Below are 19,015 nucleotides of genomic sequence, written 5' to 3' on the forward strand. Positions count from 1 at the left end.
GAAGAGCCAAGTGTCTGGGCTCACTGCAAACATTCCTTTCATGCATCTCAGCTCTCCTGGGGCATTTTCCGTTGCACTTTCTTGCATCTTGCATTTTTTCACATCCTGAGTTGCCTTGGGCTAACCTTAGGGAGTAGCTGCAATTTGGTAGCTGTTAGCCCACAGGTGTATTTCCCCTTCCTGAGGGCCCTGGAGGGCTTGGAGACTCTTGACTGTTTATCATCCTGGTTTACTGGTATGGCAGGAAACGCTCCACGCCTCAAGACCTTGTGGCCCCAGTGAAATGGAATCTCAGGAACCTGAATGAACGTTCTCTAAAGAACAGAAACAGCAGAGTAGCTCATTCACTCTCGATTACAAGAAGACAAATACAGAAACCAATATGGCCTGAGTGACTCTGAATTCCTATGTGTACGATAAGGATGGAGAAATGCAGTTAAGAATCAAGGGAAAATTATGGGTTTGACATAATCTAAGCAATAGCAATTCTTATCTATATTACACTTAAATTGGTACGTAATAACTATGTACAGATCTCTAAGTCTTTACATACTTACATAACTTCAGCCTTTATATAGTTTCTCATTTAATTGATACACATTTACATTGACAAATCCAAATTTTATTGGGAAAATTAAACTTCTACGGTAAAAATTAAGAGTTTAGCTCAACTACATACTCTAGGGCAAAGAGAAAATATCTAAATGACACCACAAAGGGGAAGTGGGAGAGAAATTGTCGGACGAGTACCAACTTCCTATTTAAAAGCCTAGCTTCGAATGATTGTCATCAGACCCCTACCTGACGGTCCCAGCAGACGCCGTCTCCGCCAGGCCAGCAGCAGCCTCATCTTCTCCATGGCCTTCGTGCTCTCTCTACTGATGGCCCTGGTGCTGGTCAGCTATGGCCCGGGAGGATCCTTGGGCTGTGAGCTGTCTCAGTACCATGTGCTGCTTGGCAGGCGGAACCTCAGGCTCCTGGGCCAAATGAAGAGACTCTCCCCTCACTCCTGTCTGCAGGACAGAAAAGACTTCGGTCTTCCCCAGGAGATGGTGGAGGGCAGTCAGCTTCAGAAGGACCAGGCCTTCTCTGTGCTCCACGAGATGCTCCAGCAATGCTTCAACCTCTTCCACACAGAGCGCTCCTCTGCTGCCTCGGACACCACCATCCTGGAGCAGCTCTGCACTGGACTCTATCAGCAGCTGGACGACCTGGATGCCTGCCTGGGGCAGGTGATGGGAGAGAAAGACTCTGACCTGGGAAGGATGGGCCCCACTCTGACCGTGAAGAGGTACTTCCAGGGAATCCATGACTACCTGCAAGAGAAGGAATACAGCGACTGTGCCTGGCAAATCGTCCATTTGGAGATGATGAGAGCTCTCTCTTCAATATCCAGGTTGCAAAAAAGGTTAAGAAAGATGGGTGGAGATCTGAACTCACCTTGAGATGACTCTCACCGACTAAGATGCCACATCACCCTCATACACTCACCTGTGTTCATTTCAGAAGACTCTGATTTCTGCTTTAGCCACCAAATGCATTGAATTCCTTTAGCCGATACTTTGTCAGCAGGAATAAGCAAGTAGCTATAAATGTATTCAGCTGTACGGGCATGAGTCCTTAAGTGATGCCTGCCCTGATGGTATCTGTTGTTGATTTATTATTTCTTCTTGCATCTAACAACGTAAAATATTAGGAAATTTGTAAAGTTACATGTCATCTGTACATCATATTAAAATTTCTAAAACATGTTTACAATTTCGTGTTACTAAATTTGTACTTTGTTCTATTTATGAAGTCAAAGAAAATGAGTTTCTTTACTCAAAAATGAAAATTCACACCCTCATTTTAAAACTTTATTATAGAATGGGTGTTTACATTGATTTATTCATTCGTTCCATTCATATTATTCATATATATTGAGTACCTACATAACAGACTGTGTAATTGTCACCAAGGAATACAAGTGAATAAAGCAAATGTCGTTCCTACTGCATGGACACTCTCAGTCTTACAGAGAAGAGGACATAAAAATAGTATTATTTTCTTTCAATTTTACCAAAGACTGCAAAGAAAAGTAAGGGAAAAGAATGTCCTCACACGGGAAACTTTAGGTCCAAATGATGCTGGAAAGACAAATAATATTCTATGTCCTTTCTAAGCTACCTGTAGGGCTTCCCTGGTAGCTCAGCTGGTAAAGAATGCGCCTGCAGGGCTGAAGACCCCTGTTCAACTCCTGGGTCATGAAGATCACCTGGAGAAGGGATAGGTTTCGTACCCCGAGCAGTATTCTTGGGCTTCCCTGGTGGTTCAGTTGGTAAAGAAACTGCCTGCAATGCAGGAGACCTGGGTTGGGAAGATGCCAGGAGGAAGGTTAGGCAACCCACTCCAGTACTGTTGTCTAAAGAATCCCCATGGACAGAGGAGGCTGGAGGGCTGCAGCCCATTGGGTCCCAAAGAGTGCAACATTACTAATCACACAGCACAGAAAGTCAATGAATTCTCTTAACTTACTTTCAAGTTACCAAATTCTGGGGAGACTATTTTAGATAAACATTACCTATATATGATTATTTTCATAGAATTTACCTAAAAGCACTTTTTTCTCCTTACTCTTAGAGATCAGAGACCATTCAAGTTCCAGAGAGCCAGATAGATCACTTACATGGCAAAGGCACAAGAGAAATACCAATTCCTTCCAGCAAGCTGACTTAACCAAATACAAACTCCTCACTTTGATACAGTAGCAGAGCTAGCAGAAGCCATTGTTCTCCCGATCTCTGCGCAGCCCCCATTCATCAAGGACAGCCACCCAAAGGCCCCATGGACTAGTGGACAGCCACCCAGGGATTTTCCTGTTGCTTCTGGGATTCCCCCTGAAGTTCTTGGGCACCGTATGGGAGTGGATGGCCACTTGAGGAATACCCTACAGTTTTGGGATTACAGCCAGCAACTTTTGGGCCCCACATGTTAGTGGATGCCCCCAATAACTTTCCATTCCCCATCCTGGACCTTGGCACTCACAGGAGTTTCTGCCACCTCCTGGCTGCCACCAATTGTTGGGTTGTACCCTGCAGGCTTACAAGACCTATGTTTGCCCAGCTTCGAGACCAAAGAGAGATTCTGCCGTCAAGAACAGAGGTTTAATGGACGGGAGGCACTTACATGTCTGAAGCAATGTCCTGGAGACACACCCCACCATGTGTGGTGCACTGGTGCTGGGAAGTGTGAATACATGGTGACAGGCTTCATTCTGAGAGCAATGGAGGGGTGGGGAGTAGAGGGTGGGGAAGTGGGGAATGGGAAGGAGGGAGAGGGGGGTGTGGGAGGAGATTGCCAGTCCGAGTGGGAGTGAGATCAGGGGGGCTCATTTATTATCATAGAAAGTGGTAGAGGGACATGCCCCTCACCACCCCTTTGAGAAAAAGATGAAATCTGGGGCCTCGGACAAGTACATAGAAAAGCCAGTCATGTGTACAGGCCGTACTGGGGGGGCATGGGATGTACAGAGAGTAAGAGAACAGCCATCCTGAGTGGCCTGACCATACTTATATACCTTCATTTAAAAAATACTTTATTGCTAAAAATCACCAGTGATCATCTGGACCTTCCAATTATTTTGCCGGTGAAAGTTTGACCTATTCTGTGAATCACTGCAGTGTGGCACAAAGACACGGAGTGTGCAAGGGCTGTTGAAAATGGCATTGATAGACTTGTTTGACACGGGGTCCTCGCAAAACTTCAATTTGTAAGAAATCCAATTATCTATGAAATGGGATAAAACAAAGTATGCCTGTACTTCCTCACAATGGAGCAATTCCCAGTATGCTTTCCAGATTCACTCCTCCTTCCCCTGCACCAGCCATTCATACAACTCTTTCCTGTTTCTTTGTGGTGAGTGAAAAGTGTAGTCACTCTCTCCTGCCAACTCTCTGTCACCCATGAACCATAGCCCACCAGGCTCCTTTGTCTATGGGATTCTCCAGGCAGAAAACTGCAGTGGATTGCCATTTCCTTCTCCAGGGGATCTGCCCCACCCAGGGATCAAAGCTGGTTCTCCCACTTTGGAGGCAGATTCTTTACTGTCTGAGCCATAAGGGAAGCTCTAAGAGTGCAAAGCCACCAGTAAAATGATTGAGTCAAAGTTCTAGGCTTTTCAGAAACTCTCATGTAAGAGGTTATTGTTTTTCTTGTGATGAATACTTTTGGGAATGAGAGAAAGTCCTTGTTATAATCCTGTTAACAACAGCCTAGGCCAGAATGAACTAAAAAGCAGGATCCCTTTTCCTCTGGAGGCAATGAAAACAATTACAGAGGAAGTGTGCCACCTACTGGCCATGATGGACTAGGACATTGATCAAGTCTAGAATGGGCTTCTTGCTCTTCTAGGCAGAAGTCTGTCTTCTTCAATGAGCATTTTCTTCAGAGCTCAAGGAGGATCTTGCCTGGAAAGAACTGACACCCATAACCTGCAAAAGCCTCCCTCCTTAGCTTATGTTTTTCAGAGAGGGAAAATCCTCCCAGCTTCAGGCAGGACATGTCTTGGGCTAAGGTAGCTGTGTAGAGAGAACGGTCAGGATGTGTTTCTCGCTTGCAGGCTGCTCTCTGGCCAAGGTTACAGATTTATCATTTGCTTTACATCCTTTAACACCCTTGGAGTCTTTTTCATGGCATGCTGGATAAGGAAAAGCAAAGGGAATCAGAGGAAACAGCTCCTGTTTGAAGGTACTCTTTTCTGAAGAGTACGTTGTTCGTTGCTTGACTTCAGGAGAAAATTCTCAATGTCCCTTTGAATTATGAGTGCGTTGCATCCCTTCCTCTTTGACTCAGTAGTAAGAGAGAACACAGACACAAATTAGGGGATTTCAGAGAATACAATTGTTGCCAACCAATAACCTGGAGTGTACCTACTTGGGAAGAATTGAGAACTGGTAAGGTAATGGGATACTGCAATTGAGGAAGTTAACCAGGAAGAGAGAGAGAGAGAGAGAGAGAGAAATTATGTGTGCGTGTGTGTGTGTGTGTGTGTGTGTCTATACTGATTAAGTAGTAGGGAAGGGCTTCAATATAGATTAGATCTCTCAAATCTCTGCTTCACATTACAGACTCCGTCTTTAGATTGCTTCTCTCCAATGAATGGATGAGAGGACTGATGGTTTTTGATGAATGTTGCTGGATTTGTGATTTCAGAAGAAGACGATTTAGCTTCGGAACCAGGGACCAGGCTTGATCACTCAGAGCTTTTGTATAGCAGAGTTTTATTAAAGGATAAAAAGGGACAGAGAATCTTCTGATACAGACATCAGAAGGGGGATGGAGAGTGCCCCACTTGCTAGCCTTAAAGGGAGCTATATACTTTTTAAATTGGTTATTACAATAAAGCAAAAGAATGTCTCATGGTTTACAGATCTTACTAGACTCACTTCTACAATATACAAATTAAGATAATGGGATTAGAACTAAGAATAGAAAGATCTTACTCATCCCACTACAACAATGTACATGTTAAGATAAGTCAGCAGCTTTTGAAGGAGAAACATGCCCTCGAACAAAATACATTGTTCTGTTGACTAAGACAAAGCAAAGTAGGGAAAAAGTTTGTTCTTTTCTCCTCCTTGAGAACTCCAGAACCCTATATCCTCCTGGAGAGTGCCAGACCCTTCTCTCGACCTTGGGGATCCTAGACTTCTTATCAATCTGCCTAGGAACTGACACTCTCAGAGATCTCTAATTTGCAGGTTAAATACATGTCAGTTGCTCAGTTGAGTATGACTCTTTTGCAGCTCCGTGAACTCTACCCTTTTCATACTGCTCATGGGGTTCTCAAGGCAAGAATACTGAAGTGGTTTGCCATTCCCCTCTCCAGGGGACCACATTTGTCACTTACAACCAACCTAGAGAGCATATTAAAAAGCAGAGACATTACTTTGCCAACAAAGTTCTATCTAGTCAAGGTATGGTTTTTCCAGCGGCCACGTATGGATGTGAGAGTTGGAATATGAAGAAAGCTGAGCACCGGAGAATGACGCTTTTGAACTGTGGTGTTAGAGAAGACTCTTGAGAGTCCCTTGGACTGCAAGGAGATCCAACAAGTGCATCCTAAAGGAGATCAGTCCTGGGTGTTCATTGGTAGGACTGATGTTGAAGCTGAAACTCCAATACTTTGGCCACCTCATGCGAAGAGCTGACTCCTTTGAAAAGACCTTGATGCCGGGAAAGATTGAGGGCAGGAGGAGAAGGGGACGACAGAGGATGAGATGGCTGGACGGCATCACCGACTCGATGGACATGAGTTTGAGTAAACTCCAGAAGTGGGTGATGGAGAGGGAGGCCTGCTGTGCTGCGGTCCATGGGGTCCCAAGACTCAGACACAACTGAGCTACTGACTGAACTGTACTCTACCCACCAGGTTCCTCGGTCCATGGAATTCTCCAGGCAAGAAAACTGGACTGGGTTGTCATTTCCTTCTTCTGTATGTTAAGAAAGTTCTGGGCTTCTTTCTTTCTTCTGTCACACTTTGGGGACACTTTTGGGGGCAAGACTACATGGATAATATTTGGACACCTCTGGCTGTCTTTGTGGAGGCTTCCCAGGTGGCACTGGTGCTAAAGAACCCAACTGCCACTGCAGGAGACGTAAAAGACCTAGGTTTGATCCCTGGGTCGGGAAGATCCCCTGGTGGAGGAAACGGCAACCTACTCCTTTGTTATTGCAGGGAGAATCCCATGGACAGGGGAGGCTGTCCATTGGGTCCCAAGGAGTCAGACATGCCGGAAGTGACTTAGCACACACGCCTGCCTGTCTTTGTGACTGTTTAACATCCTTCAAATATTGTGATCCTTCCCCTGTTTGACTGAGCTCTTTTTATATTTAACTTACACTTTGCCATTTTGTCAGCAGAAAAGTCACTTGCCCTTCTTCACTTTCATGCTGTTCAGATATACAGGTTTTATTTTTGCCCACAAACAACTATCGTTTTTCTGGGAAAGTTGAAATGACAAGCAAAATATCTCAAGTCTTGAAAATTAAAGAAATGAGGTGAAACCCCTCTTCCATTCTTTTATTTCCCTTTGTATTAACCCTACGATGAAATGGAACGTAATCCAGGAGGATAGAGACAAACTTCGACCAGCAAATGACTATGTAAAATCTAAGTTCCTACATCTTTTGTTGCTACTTAAATTTACAATGAAACACCATACGTAAGTAAAGAAGCAAGGCTATTTCTCTCTGACACAGCCTGGCCTCATGGCTCTGCATTCTGAGCTCGAGACAGAGATGGATAGGCAAGTCAGCCCAACAGAAGGATGTACTGCACGAACAACTAAAGGTCACTGATTTCTGTGATATAAGCCTCTAATAGTATATAACAGCATCACTGAATTTGCTATGGCCAACTCAGGAATTGTGAGCAAAACAAACATTCAACAGATTAAGTCAAAGATTTGAACATTAAAAGCAGTAGTGGCAAAATAAAAATTGCTCCTAAAGTTGTAACAGTTGCAAATCGATAATGCCTCCACCTACATACAAAAACAGACTTTAGCTCTCAGCATCTTAGGGTTCCTGACCCTTAAATACCTGGGGACACAGGTTAGAAGGGGAGGTCATCACTGAAAACTCCGGTCCTTCACAGAAAGACTCCAGGGAAAGGGTGGGGATCCTAGAAGATCAATGATTTTACAAACAAAGGGACAACCCCCCCCCCCCACCACAGTAGAATTCTGAGGTCCTCAGGATGTACTAAGCCTGCCCTCACCAGTGAATACTAGAGAGTTTGGGCTGAGGACCCTGTCATTCCAGAGGAAAAGTGCTACCAGAAGTGCTAACCACCTTGAGAGTGAGGTGGTGCTGGAAAGACAATTAATTACCTTGGAGTGAGACTCTTAAGACCGACATGCACCAGAAAAGAAGCAGGATTTCTGGCGCGGCTATTGGCACAGCCTGTGGAAGAGTATAGATCTACCATAAAAAGCTGGTTGAAAGAAACCACGATCTCTCATATATTGTTCCTGACTGTTGATCTGGAGCCTATTATACAGAGGGAAGTAAGTCAGAAAGAAAAACAGCAAAAGAGACACAGATGTCAAGAACAGAATTTTGGATTCCACGCAAGAAGGTGAGGTGGGATAATTTGAGAGAATAGCATTGAAATATGTATATTACCGTATGTGAGGCAGATCGCCAGTCCAGGTTCATTGAATGGGACAGGGCGCTCAGGGCTGGTGTGCTGGGACCACACGGAGGGATGGCACAGGGAAGGAGGCACGAGGGGGGTTCAGGATGGGGGGCACATGTAAACCCATGGGTGATTCATGTCAATGGATGGCAAAACCGCTACAATATTGTAAAGTAATTAGCCTCCAATTAAAATAAATAAGTTAATTTACAAAAAAGAGAGACATAGTGACAACCTAAAAGTTGAGAGTTATGCTTTATTTGGTGGGAATTTGGGAGGCAGTACATCAATTCACCCTGAGAGATTGCTCCAAGGAACTGAGGGGAAGAGTCAGCTTATACAGGAATTTTCAAGAAAGTGGATGTAGTGTGAACATCAAAGTATCTTTGAGAATTAAAGAAAACCAGCTATCTCAACTTATGGAATTCAGCACTTTTCCTATGTATGTGAAGAGCCAAGTGTCTGGGCTCACTGCAAACATTCCTTTCATGCATCTCAGCTCTCCTGGGGCATTTTCCGTTGCACGTTCTTGCATCTTGCATTTTTTCACATCCTGAGTTGCCTTGGGCTAACCTTAGGGAGTAGCTGCAATTTGGTAGCTGTTAGCCCACAGGTGTATTTCCCCTTCCTGAGGGCCCTGGAGGGCTTGGAGACTCTTGACTGTTTATCATCCTGGTTTACTGGTATGGCAGGAAACACTCCACGCCTCAAGACCTTGTGGCCCCAGTGAAATGGAATCTCAGGAACCTGAATGAACGTTCTCTAAAGAACAGAAACAGCAGAGTAGCTCATTCACTCTCGATTACAAGAAGACAAATACAGAAACCAATATGGCCTGAGTGACTCTGAATTCCTATGTGTACGATAAGGATGGAGAAATGCAGTTAAGAATCAAGGGGAAATTATGGGTTTGACATAATCTAAGCAATAGCAATTCTTATCTATATTACACTTAAATTGGTACATAATAACTATGTACAGATCTCTAAATCTTTACATGCTTACATAACTTCAGCCTTTATATAGTTTCTCATTTAATTGATACACATTTACACTGACAAATCCAAATTTTTGGGAAAATTAAACTTCTATGGTAAAAATTAAGAGTTTAGCTCAACTACATACTCTAGGGCAAAGAGAAAATATCTAAATGACACCACAAAGGGGAAGTGGGAGAGAAATTGTCGGACGAGTACCAACTTCCTATTTAAAAGCCTAGCTTCGAATGATTGTCATCAGACCCCTACCTGACGGTCCCAGCAGACGCCGTCTCCGCCAGGCCAGCAGCAGCCTCATCTTCTCCATGGCCTTCGTGCTCTCTCTACTGATGGCCCTGGTGCTGGTCAGCTATGGCCCGGGAGGATCCTTGGGCTGTGAGCTGTCTCAGTACCATGTGCTGCTTGGCAGGCGGAACCTCAGGCTCCTGGGCCAAATGAAGAGACTCTCCCCTCACTCCTGTCTGCAGGACAGAAAAGACTTCGGTCTTCCCCAGGAGATGGTGGAGGGCAGTCAGCTTCAGAAGGACCAGGCCTTCTCTGTGCTCCACGAGATGCTCCAGCAATGCTTCAACCTCTTCCACACAGAGCGCTCCTCTGCTGCCTCGGACACCACCATCCTGGAGCAGCTCTGCACTGGACTCTATCAGCAGCTGGACGACCTGGATGCCTGCCTGGGGCAGGTGATGGGAGAGAAAGACTCTGACCTGGGAAGGATGGGCCCCACTCTGACCGTGAAGAGGTACTTCCAGGGAATCCATGACTACCTGCAAGAGAAGGAATACAGCGACTGTGCCTGGCAAATCGTCCATTTGGAGATGATGAGAGCTCTCTCTTCAATATCCAGGTTGCAAAAAAGGTTAAGAAAGATGGGTGGAGATCTGAACTCACCTTGAGATGACTCTCACCGACTAAGATGCCACATCACCCTCATACACTCACCTGTGTTCATTTCAGAAGACTCTGATTTCTGCTTTAGCCACCAAATGCATTGAATTCCTTTAGCCGATACTTTGTCAGCAGGAATAAGCAAGTAGCTATAAATGTATTCAGCTGTACGGGCATGAGTCCTTAAGTGATGCCTGCCCTGATGGTATCTGTTGTTGATTTATTATTTCTTCTTGCATCTAACATACGTAAAATATTAGGAAATTTGTAAAGTTACATGTCATCTGTACATCATATTAAAATTTCTAAAACATGTTTACAATTTCGTGTTACTAAATTTGTACTTTGTTCTATTTATGAAGTCAAAGAAAATGAGTTTCTTTACTCAAAAATGAAAATTCACACCCTCATTTTAAAACTTTATTATAGAATGGGTGTTTACATTGATTTATTCATTCGTTCCATTCATATTATTCATATATATTGAGTACCTACATAACAGACTGTGTAATTGTCACCAAGGAATACAAGTGAATAAAGCAAATGTCGTTCCTACTGCATGGACACTCTCAGTCTTACAGAGAAGAGGACATAAAAATAGTATTATTTTCTTTCAATTTTACCAAAGACTGCAAAGAAAAGTAAGGGAAAAGAATGTCCTCACACGGGAAGCTTTAGGTCCAAATGATGCTGGAAAGACAAATAATATTCTATGTCCTTTCTAAGCTACCTGTAGGGCTTCCCTGGTAGCTCAGCTGGTAAAGAATGCGCCTGCAGAGCTGAAGACCCCTGTTCAACTCCTGGGTCATGAAGATCACCTGGAGAAGGGATAGGTTTCGTACCCCGAGCAGTATTCTTGGGCTTCCCTGGTGGTTCAGTTGGTAAAGAAACTGCCTGCAATGCAGGAGACCTGGGTTGGGAAGATGCCAGGAGGAAGGTTAGGCAACCCACTCCAGTACTGTTGTCTAAAGAATCCCCATGGACAGAGGAGGCTGGAGGGCTGCAGCCCATTGGGTCCCAAAGAGTGCAACATTACTAATCACACAGCACAGAAAGTCAATGAATTCTCTTAACTTACTTTCAAGTTACCAAATTCTGGGGAGACTATTTTAGATAAACATTACCTATATATGATTATTTTCATAGAATTTACCTAAAAGCACTTTTTTCTCCTTACTCTTAGAGATCAGAGACCATTCAAGTTCCAGAGAGCCAGATAGATCACTTACATGGCAAAGGCACAAGAGAAATACCAATTCCTTCCAGCAAGCTGACTTAACCAAATACAAACTCCTCACTTTGATACAGTAGCAGAGCTAGCAGAAGCCATTGTTCTCCCGATCTCTGCGCAGCCCCCATTCATCAAGGACAGCCACCCAAAGGCCCCATGGACTAGTGGACAGCCACCCAGGGATTTTCCTGTTGCTTCTGGGATTCCCCCTGAAGTTCTTGGGCACCGTATGGGAGTGGATGGCCACTTGAGGAATACCCTACAGTTTTGGGATTACAGCCAGCAACTTTTGGGCCCCACATGTTAGTGGATGCCCCCAATAACTTTCCATTCCCCATCCTGGACCTTGGCACTCACAGGAGTTTCTGCCACCTCCTGGCTGCCACCAATTGTTGGGTTGTACCCTGCAGGCTTACAAGACCTATGTTTGCCCAGCTTCGAGACCAAAGAGAGATTCTGCCGTCAAGAACAGAGGTTTAATGGACGGGAGGCACTTACATGTCTGAAGCAATGTCCTGGAGACACACCCCACCATGTGTGGTGCACTGGTGCTGGGAAGTGTGAATACATGGTGACAGGCTTCATTCTGAGAGCAATGGAGGGGTGGGGAGTAGAGGGTGGGGAAGTGGGGAATGGGAAGGAGGGAGAGGGGGGTGTGGGAGGAGATTGCCAGTCCGAGTGGGAGTGAGATCAGGGGGGCTCATTTATTATCATAGAAAGTGGTAGAGGGACATGCCCCTCACCACCCCTTTGAGAAAAAGATGAAATCTGGGGCCTCGGACAAGTACATAGAAAAGCCAGTCATGTGTACAGGCCGTACTGGGGGGGCATGGGATGTACAGAGAGTAAGAGAACAGCCATCCTGAGTGGCCTGACCATACTTATATACCTTCATTTAAAAAATACTTTATTGCTAAAAATCACCAGTGATCATCTGGACCTTCCAATTATTTTGCCGGTGAAAGTTTGACCTATTCTGTGAATCACTGCAGTGTGGCACAAAGACACGGAGTGTGCAAGGGCTGTTGAAAATGGCATTGATAGACTTGTTTGACACGGGGTCCTCGCAAAACTTCAATTTGTAAGAAATCCAATTATCTATGAAATGGGATAAAACAAAGTATGCCTGTACTTCCTCACAATGGAGCAATTCCCAGTATGCTTTCCAGATTCACTCCTCCTTCCCCTGCACCAGCCATTCATACAACTCTTTCCTGTTTCTTTGTGGTGAGTGAAAAGTGTAGTCACTCACTCCTGCCAACTCTCTGTCACCCATGAACCATAGCCCACCAGGCTCCTTTGTCTATGGGATTCTCCAGGCAGAAAACTGCAGTGGATTGCCATTTCCTTCTCCAGGGGATCTGCCCCACCCAGGGATCAAAGCTGGTTCTCCCACTTTGGAGGCAGATTCTTTACTGTCTGAGCCATAAGGGAAGCTCTAAGAGTGCAAAGCCACCAGTAAAATGATTGAGTCAAAGTTCTAGGCTTTTCAGAAACTCTCATGTAAGAGGTTATTGTTTTTCTTGTGATGAATACTTTTGGGAATGAGAGAAAGTCCTTGTTATAATCCTGTTAACAACAGCCTTGGCCAGAATGAACTAAAAAGCAGGATCCCTTTTCCTCTGGAGGCTATGAAAACAATTACAGAGGAAGTGTGCCACCTACTGGCCATGATGGACTAGGACATTGATCAAGTCTAGAATGGGCTTCTTGCTCTTCTAGGCAGAAGTCTGTCTTCTTCAATGAGCATTTTCTTCAGAGCTCAAGGAGGATCTTGCCTGGAAAGAACTGACACCCATAACCTGCAAAAGCCTCCCTCCTTAGCTTATGTTTTTCAGAGAGGGAAAATCCTCCCAGCTTCAGGCAGGACATGTCTTGGGCTAAGGTAGCTGTGTAGAGAGAACGGTCAGGATGTGTTTCTCGCTTGCAGGCTGCTCTCTGGCCAAGGTTACAGATTTATCATTTGCTTTACATCCTTTAACACCCTTGGAGTCTTTTTCATGGCATGCTGGATAAGGAAAAGCAAAGGGAATCAGAGGAAACAGCTCCTGTTTGAAGGTACTCTTTTCTGAAGAGTACGTTGTTCGTTGCTTGACTTCAGGAGAAAATTCTCAATGTCCCTTTGAATAATGAGTGCGTTGCATCCCTTCCTCTTTGACTCAGTAGTAAGAGAGAACACAGACACAAATTAGGGGATTTCAGAGAATACAATTGTTGCCAACCAATAACCTGGAGTGTACCTACTTGGGAAGAATTGAGAACTGGTAAGGAAATGGGATACTGCAATTGAGGAAGTTAACCAGGAAGAGAGAGAGAGAGAGAGAGAGAGAGAAATTATGTGTGCGTGTGTGTGTGTGTGTGTCTGTCTATACTGGTTAAGTAGTAGGGAAGGGCTTCAATATAGATTAGATCTCTCAAATCTCTGCTTCACATTACAGACTCCGTCTTTAGATTGCTTCTCTCCAATGAATGATGGTTTTTGATGAATGTTGCTGGATTTGTGATTTCAGAAGAAGACGATTTAGCTTCGGAACCAGGGACCAGGCTTGATCACTCAGAGCTTTTGTATAGCAGAGTTTTATTAAAGGATAAAAAGGGACAGAGAATCTTCTGATATAGACATCAGAAGGGGGATGGAGAGTGCCCCACTTGCTAGCCTTAAAGGGAGCTATATACTTTTTAAATTGGTTATTACAATAAAGCAAAAGAATGTCTCATGGTTTACAGATCTTACTAGACTCACTTCTACAATATACAAATTAAGATAATGGGATTAGAACTAAGAATAGAAAGATCTTACTCATCCCACTACAACAATGTACATGTTAAGATAAGTCAGCAGCTTTTGAAGGAGAAACATGCCCTCGAACAAAATACATTGTTCTGTTGACTAAGACAAAGCAAAGTAGGGAAAAAGTTTGTTCTTTTCTCCTCCTTGAGAACTCCAGAACCCTATATCCTCCTGGAGAGTGCCAGACCCTTCTCTCGACCTTGGGGATCCTAGACTTCTTATCAATCTGCCTAGGAACTGACACTCTCAGAGATCTCTAATTTGCAGGTTAAATACATGTCAGTTGCTCAGTTGAGTATGACTCTTTTGCAGCTCCGTGAACTCTACCCTTTTCATACTGCTCATGGGGTTCTCAAGGCAAGAATACTGAAGTGGTTTGCCATTCCCCTCTCCAGGGGACCACATTTGTCACTTACAACCAACCTAGAGAGCATATTAAAAAGCAGAGACATTACTTTGCCAACAAAGTTCTATCTAGTCAAGGTATGGTTTTTCCAGCGGCCACGTATGGATGTGAGAGTTGGAATATGAAGAAAGCTGAGCACCGGAGAATGACGCTTTTGAACTGTGGTGTTAGAGAAGACTCTTGAGAGTCCCTTGGACTGCAAGGAGATCCAACAAGTGCATCCTAAAGGAGATCAGTCCTGGGTGTTCATTGGTAGGACTGATGTTGAAGCTGAAACTCCAATACTTTGGCCACCTCATGCGAAGAGCTGACTCCTTTGAAAAGACCTTGATGCCGGGAAAGATTGAGGGCAGGAGGAGAAGGGGACGACAGAGGATGAGATGGCTGGACGGCATCACCGACTCGATGGACATGAGTTTGAGTAAACTCCAGAAGTGGGTGATGGAGAGGGAGGCCTGCTGTGCTGCGGTCCATGGGGTCCCAAGACTCAGACACAACTGAGCTACTGACTGAACTGTACTCTACCCACCAGGTTCCTCGGTCCATGGAATTCTCCAGGCAAGAAAACTGGACTGGGTTGTCATTTCCTTCTTCTGTATGTTAAGAAAGTTCTGGGCTTCTTTCTTTCTTCTGTCACACTTTGGGGACACTTTTGGGGGCAAGACTACATGGATAATATTTGGACACCTCTGGCTGTCTTTGTGGAGGCTTCCCAGGTGGCACTGGTGCTAAAGAACCCAACTGCCACTGCAGGAGACGTAAAAGACCTAGGTTTGATCCCTGGGTCGGGAAGATCCCCTGGTGGAGGAAACGGCAACCTACTCCTTTGTTATTGCAGGGAGAATCCCATGGACAGGGGAGGCTGTCCATTGGGTCCCAAGGAGTCAGACATGCCGGAAGTGACTTAGCACACACGCCTGCCTGTCTTTGTGACTGTTTAACATCCTTCAAATATTGTGATCCTTCCCCTGTTTGACTGAGCTCTTTTTATATTTAACTTACACTTTGCCATTTTGTCAGCAGAAAAGTCACTTGCCCTTCTTCACTTTCATGCTGTTCAGATATACAGGTTTTATTTTTGCCCACAAACAACTATCGTTTTTCTGGGAAAGTTGAAATGACAAGCAAAATATCTCAAGTCTTGAAAATTAAAGAAATGAGGTGAAACCCCTCTTCCATTCTTTTATTTCCCTTTGTATTAACCCTACGATGAAATGGAACGTAATCCAGGAGGATAGAGACAAACTTCGACCAGCAAATGACTATGTAAAATCTAAGTTCCTACATCTTTTGTTGCTACTTAAATTTACAATGAAACACCATACGTAAGTAAAGAAGCAAGGCTATTTCTCTCTGACACAGCCTGGCCTCATGGCTCTGCATTCTGAGCTCGAGACAGAGATGGATAGGCAAGTCAGCCCAACAGAAGGATGTACTGCACGAACAACTAAAGGTCACTGATTTCTGTGATATAAGCCTCTAATAGTATATAACAGCATCACTGAATTTGCTATGGCCAACTCAGGAATTGTGAGCAAAACAAACATTCAACAGATTAAGTCAAAGATTTGAACATTAAAAGCAGTAGTGGCAAAATAAAAATTGCTCCTAAAGTTGTAACAGTTGCAAATCGATAATGCCTCCACCTACATACAAAAACAGACTTTAGCTCTCAGCATCTTAGGGTTCCTGACCCTTAAATACCTGGGGACACAGGTTAGAAGGGGAGGTCATCACTGAGAACTCCGGTCCTTCACAGAAAGACTCCAGGGAAAGGGTGGGGATCCTAGAAGATCAAAGATTTTGCAAACAAAGGGACAACCCCCCCCCCCACCCTCCACAGTAGAATTCTGAGGTCCTCAGGATGTACTAAGCCTGCCCTCAGCAGTGAATACTAGAGAGTTTGGGCTGAGGACCCTGTCATTCCAGAGGAAAACTGCTACCAGAAGTGCTAACCACCTTGTGAGTGAGGTGGTGCTGGAAAGACAATTAATTATCTTGGAGTGAGACTCTTAAGACCGACATGCACCAGAAAAGAAGCAGGATTTCTGGCGCGGATATTGGCACAGCCTGTGGAAGAGTATAGATCTACCATAAAAAGCTGGTTGAAAGAAACCACGATCTCTCATATATTGTACCTGACTGTTGATCTGGAGCCTATTATACAGAGGGAAGTAAGTCAGAAAGAAAAACAGCAAAAGAGACACAGATGTCAAGAACAGAATTTTGGATTCCATGCAAGAAGGTGAGGGTGAGATAATTTGAGAGAATAGCATTGAAATATGTATATTACCGTATGTTCAGCAGATCACCAGACAAGGTTCATTGAATGGGACAGGGCGCTCAGGGCTGGTGTGCTGGGACCACACGGAGGGATGGCACAGGGAAGGAGGCACGAGGGGGGTTCAGGATGGGGGACACATGTAAACCCATGGGTGATTCATGTCAATGGATGGCAAAACCGCTACAATATTGTAAAGTAATTAGCCTCCAATTAAAATAAATAAGTTAATTTACAAAAAAGAGAGACATAGTGACAACCTAAAAGTTGAGAGTTATGCTTTATTTGGTGGGAATTTGGGAGGCAGTACATCAATTCACCCTGAGAGATTGCTCCAAGGAACTGAGGGGAACAGTCAGGTTATATAGGAATTTTTAAGAGAGTGGATGTAGTATGAACATCAAAGTATCTTTGAGAATTAAAAGAAAACCAGCTATCTCAACTTAGGGAATTCAGCACTTTTCCTATGTATGTGAAGAGCCAAGTGTCTGGGCTCACTGCAAACATTCCTTTCATGCATCTCAGCGCTCCTGGGGCATTTTTCCTTGCATTTTCTTGCATCTTGCATTTTATCACATCCTGAGTTGCCTTGGGCTATCCTTAGGGAGTAGCTGCAATTTGGTAGCTGTTAGCCCACAGGTGTATTTCCCCTTCCTGAGGGCCCTGGAGGGCTTGGAGACTCTTGACTGTTTATCATCCTGGTTTACTGATATGGCAGGAAACACTCCAGGCCTCAGGATCTTGTGGCCCCAGTGAAATGGAATCTCAGGAACCTGAATGAACGTTCTCTAAAGAACAGAAACAGCAGAGTAGCTCATTCACTCTCGATTACAAGAAGACAAATACAGAAACCAATATGGCCTGAGTGACTCTGAATTCCTATGTGTACGATAAGGATGGAGAAATGCAGTTAAGAATCAAGGGAAAATTATGGGTTTGACATAACCTAAGCAATAGCAATTCTTATCTATATTACACTTAAATTGGTACATAATAACTATGTACAGATCTCTAAGTCTTTACATACTTACATAACTTCAGCCTTTATATAGTTTCTCATTTAATTGATACACATTTACATTGACAAATCCAAATTTTATTGGGAAAATTAAACTTCTACTGTAAAAATTAAGAGTTTAGATCAACTACATACTCTAGGGCAAATAGAAAATATCTAAATGACACCACCAAGAGGAAGTGGGAGAGAAATTGTCGGACGAGTACCAACTTCCTATTTAAAAGCCTAGCTTCGAATGATTGTCATCAGACCCCTACCTGACGGTCCCAGCAGACGCCGTCTCCGCCAGGCCAGCAGCAGCCTCATCTGCTCCATGGCCTTCGTGCTCTCTCTACTGATGGCCCTGGTGCTGGTCAGCTATGGCCCGGGAGGATCCTTGGGCTGTGAGCTGTCTCAGTACCATGTGCTGCTTGGCAGGCGGAACCTCAGGCTCCTGGGCCAAATGAAGAGACTCTCCCCTCACTCCTGTCTGCAGGACAGAAAAGACTTCGGTCTTCCCCAGGAGATGGTGGAGGGCAGTCAGCTTCAGAAGGACCAGGCCTTCTCTGTGCTCCACGAGATGCTCCAGCAGAGCTTCAACCTCTTCCACACAGAGCGCTCCTCTGCTGCCTCGGACACCACCATCCTGGAGCAGCTCTGCACTGGACTCTATCAGCAGCTGGACGACCTGGATGCCTGCCTGGGGCAGGTGATGGGAGAGAAAGACTCTGACCTGGGAAGGATGGGCCCCACTCTGACCGTGAAGAGGTACTTCCAGGGAATCCATGACTACCTGCAAGAGAAGGAATACAGCGACTGTGCCTGGCAAATCGTCCATTTGGAGATGATGAGAGCTCTCTCTTCAATATCCAGGTTGCAAAAAAGGTTAAGAAAGATGGGTGGAGATCTGAACTCACCTTGAGATGACTCTCACCGACTAAGATGCCACATCACCCTCATACACTCACCTGTGTTCATTTCAGAAGACTCTGATTTCTGCTTTAGCCACCAAATGCATTGAATTCCTTTAGCCGATACTTTGTCAGCAGGAATAAGCAAGTAGCTATAAATGTATTCAGCTGTACGGGCATGAGTCCTTAAGTGATGCCTGCCCTGATGGTATCTGTTGTTGATTTATTATTTCTTCTTGCATCTAACAACGTAAAATATTAGGAAATTTGTAAAGTTACATGTCATCTGTACATCATATTAAAATTTCTAAAACATGTTTACAATTTCGTGTTACT

General features: G+C 44.5%; 3 protein-coding genes across 3 annotated transcripts; all 3 read left to right on the forward strand.

Moving 5' to 3' along the window:
• Positions 1 to 857: 857 nt before the first annotated feature.
• LOC136148415 (interferon tau) lies at positions 858 to 1,445 on the forward strand. Its single transcript, XM_065907944.1, has one exon. It carries the CDS (start codon positions 858 to 860, stop codon positions 1,443 to 1,445), a length of 588 nt encoding a protein of 195 aa, XP_065764016.1.
• An 8,037-nt stretch (positions 1,446 to 9,482) lies between these two features.
• LOC136148419 (interferon tau) lies at positions 9,483 to 10,070 on the forward strand. The gene has a single exon (XM_065907949.1). It carries the CDS (start codon positions 9,483 to 9,485, stop codon positions 10,068 to 10,070), a length of 588 nt encoding a protein of 195 aa, XP_065764021.1.
• An 8,032-nt stretch (positions 10,071 to 18,102) lies between these two features.
• On the forward strand, positions 18,103 to 18,690 carry LOC136148410 (interferon tau-like). Its single transcript, XM_065907940.1, has one exon. The coding sequence runs from the start codon at positions 18,103 to 18,105 to the stop codon at positions 18,688 to 18,690; it is 588 nt and encodes a 195-aa protein (XP_065764012.1).
• Positions 18,691 to 19,015: the final 325 nt, after the last annotated feature.

The sequence above is a fragment of the Muntiacus reevesi genome, chromosome 17, assembly GCF_963930625.1.
Source record: "Muntiacus reevesi chromosome 17, mMunRee1.1, whole genome shotgun sequence".
NCBI lineage: Eukaryota > Metazoa > Chordata > Mammalia > Artiodactyla > Cervidae > Muntiacus > Muntiacus reevesi.

What these genes read in the sequence shown, in the direction of transcription:
- LOC136148415 (XM_065907944.1), top strand. Translation starts at nt 858, where the DNA reads ATGGCCTTCGTGCTCTCTCTACTGATGGCCCTGGTGCTGGTCAGCTAT.
- LOC136148419 (XM_065907949.1), top strand. Translation starts at nt 9,483, where the DNA reads ATGGCCTTCGTGCTCTCTCTACTGATGGCCCTGGTGCTGGTCAGCTAT.
- LOC136148410 (XM_065907940.1), top strand. Translation starts at nt 18,103, where the DNA reads ATGGCCTTCGTGCTCTCTCTACTGATGGCCCTGGTGCTGGTCAGCTAT.